General features: G+C 52.6%; 1 protein-coding gene across 1 annotated transcript; it reads right to left on the bottom strand.

Annotated features, from left to right (window-relative positions):
* Positions 1-505: 505 nt before the first annotated feature.
* Positions 506-1,896, bottom strand: LOC102558693 (protein BTG1). The gene is made up of 2 exons (XM_006261117.4): positions 1,635-1,896; positions 506-1,457 (listed from the first exon to the last, which is right to left on the bottom strand). Exons 1-2 carry the CDS (start codon positions 1,750-1,752, stop codon positions 1,108-1,110), a joined length of 468 nt encoding a protein of 155 aa, XP_006261179.1. The 5' UTR covers positions 1,753-1,896; the 3' UTR covers positions 506-1,107.
* Between the last annotated feature and the right edge of the window lie 565 nt (positions 1,897-2,461).

Raw genomic sequence — 2,461 nt, forward strand, 5'->3', positions numbered from 1 at the left:
AAAGAAAGATCAAAGTCATGGCAGGCGAGTCTCTGGGCTTCTGGGGTGATCGCAGAATGTTTCAGAGATCGGTGGAACTCACACAGCAGCCAACACCGGGTTGCATGTGCCACGATGGTGTGTGAGTGCCTCCTCGAGACCAGGTGGGCACAATCACATTATGTCTGATAGTTTTAAACATGCTGAAATAAATGATCACATATTACAATGAAAATAAATAGTATCTTAACATTATGAATTCTTGTATATTTATAAAGGGTTTTTGCTTGTAGCTGTGTTGGTCTAAGGACATAGGCAGGCAAGGTTCTTTGAGTAGATGTGATATTTTTTATTAGACCGAGTAGTTGGAAAAACGTTCTTGGCAAGCTTTCAGGTGCCGTCACCCTTCTTCATAGGCTCATTTTTCCTGTTATGATTCACAGGCCTTACAAAAGCAATCTTTTGAAACACTTTACTTGCAGAGAATAGGGAGAAAAGTTTTGAAAAAGAAGCCAAACAAGCAGAATTCTTCAACCAATTATTTATTTTATGTCAAGGAAGTGTTTACAGTTACAAGGAACCCATTTCCCCAGTTCTTTTCTTGAAAGCTTTTTGGATGTATTGGAACTTGGTACTGAAATAAATGTGTAGTTAAAAAGTCACAGTCACCTGTGCCTTGCAGCTGTATTTATATGACCCTGAGAAAAAGTGCGTACAGGCAAGTCACTGTAGAGGTTTATACTTGCAGTTTAATTAGAGCTGTGCTTTTTTTTTTAACTTGCTCAAGTTATTGCTCAGTACATACAGGCATCTGGGGATGCTATTTTAAACTAATACCCATTGTAAAGAGTGCTATGGTATTTCTTTATTACAAACAGCCAAGAAGGTTTAATATAAATTTGTAAAACAATCAGCTGACTGTACATTTCATTTACAGTTTACAATTCAAAAAGTTATGTGCAGTTTAAAAACCTGCTTTATGACATTAGCCCTGGGCCACAAAGAACTTGGCAGTACTACTACAACTTTAATGGCTAGGGAGTGAAAATCAACAACTCAATTACATCATCTAACTCCATTATGAAAGTGGAATACATACATACATCATTGTACCGGGAAGGTTAATTTTTAACTAGAAACAGTCATTATGTTGTAATTCTTGGAAGGGCTGGATCTGCCAATTCTCCACTCTTTACAGCGGCTCCGGCACTCCAGTGCTCTGGCTGACTTCATGCCAGGTGGGGGGCTTTCATAGAGGACACAGATGGACCCATCTTCACCTATTCGGTAGGACACCTCAAAGGGATCCACCCAAAGTGTTAATTCGCTGGGTAAGAGCTGGAAGAGTCTCTGGTGGCTGAGTCCAATCCTACCTGCCGCCTTGCCTATCAGTGGGTCCATCTTGTGGTTGATCCTAATGCAGCGGTACCCGGAGCCTTTGGAGGGCATCTGGGGGAACCAGTGGTGCCTGTAATGGTCTGTGCGAGGCACAAAGAGAAAGGAGAAGCGTTACCGCGCGGGACCCTGGCGTCCCGCCCCCGCGCAGCGGACGGGACGGCGGTGAATTGCTCGCTCGCACTTGCGGGCAGCACGACAGGCACCGCGGGGGCGGGCAAGCCCGCCCAGGGCAGCTGCGGGTCCCGGCTGCGCCTCACCTCGCAGCGCCTCCTGTAGGCAGTCCCCGAAGCAGCGCAGCTGCTCGTCGCCGATGCCTCCGGGGCTGCGCAGCAGGCGGGTGATGAAGCCCGCGGCCGTGGAGATCTCCGCCTTCATGGCCCGGCCCCGACGCCGGACCCGCAGCCAGCGCCTCTCCAGCCGCCGCCGGAGCCCGGGTAAACAGCTGCCCCGGGGCGTGGCAGCGCGCGCCCAACAGCACAGCTCCACGCCTCCTGCGTCACACAGGCCCGGCCTGCCCCCCGATTGGCCGAGCGCCGAGGAAAGGCAGCCAGCGCCGCTCCTGCTGATTGACCGGGACTGGGTAGGCGCGGCGTTTGTGGCGGTCTCGCCCGACGTAGATGTTTGTCGAGGGGGCGGCCCCCAACGCCCGGCGGCGTGATTGGCTGGCGGTGAAGCGCCGGGCTCGTGGCCGGGGGGTGAGTCTCGTGTGAGCTGATGCAGCCCCGTAGAGGCTGCCGGGGTCGCCTCGGGCTGGATACGGCCCTGGGTGCCGGCTGGGGAGGCGAAGGTGACGGACGCAGCACGGGCAAGTTTTACGCGTGTCAGGTGACGGCCCTGTTCCCGCGGCTCGGCCCGGGGCACGGCTCTGCCTTGCTGGGAAGGGAAGCAGCCCCGGCATGGATGGGGCGGAAAGGCGGCGCTGGGACCCCGGAGAACAAGAGATTGCGCGAGGCTTAAGACTTAACTTGCCTCGGAGGCGGGTTCTTGATTGACCAGATACAAATATTCGCTGCATTTCGGCTACAAAGGACGTATGCTAACAGGCTGGTACTGCTGCACTGGTGCTCACACATGAGACTCGAGG

This window comes from Alligator mississippiensis, chromosome 12, assembly GCF_030867095.1.
Source record: "Alligator mississippiensis isolate rAllMis1 chromosome 12, rAllMis1, whole genome shotgun sequence".
NCBI lineage: Eukaryota > Metazoa > Chordata > Crocodylia > Alligatoridae > Alligator > Alligator mississippiensis.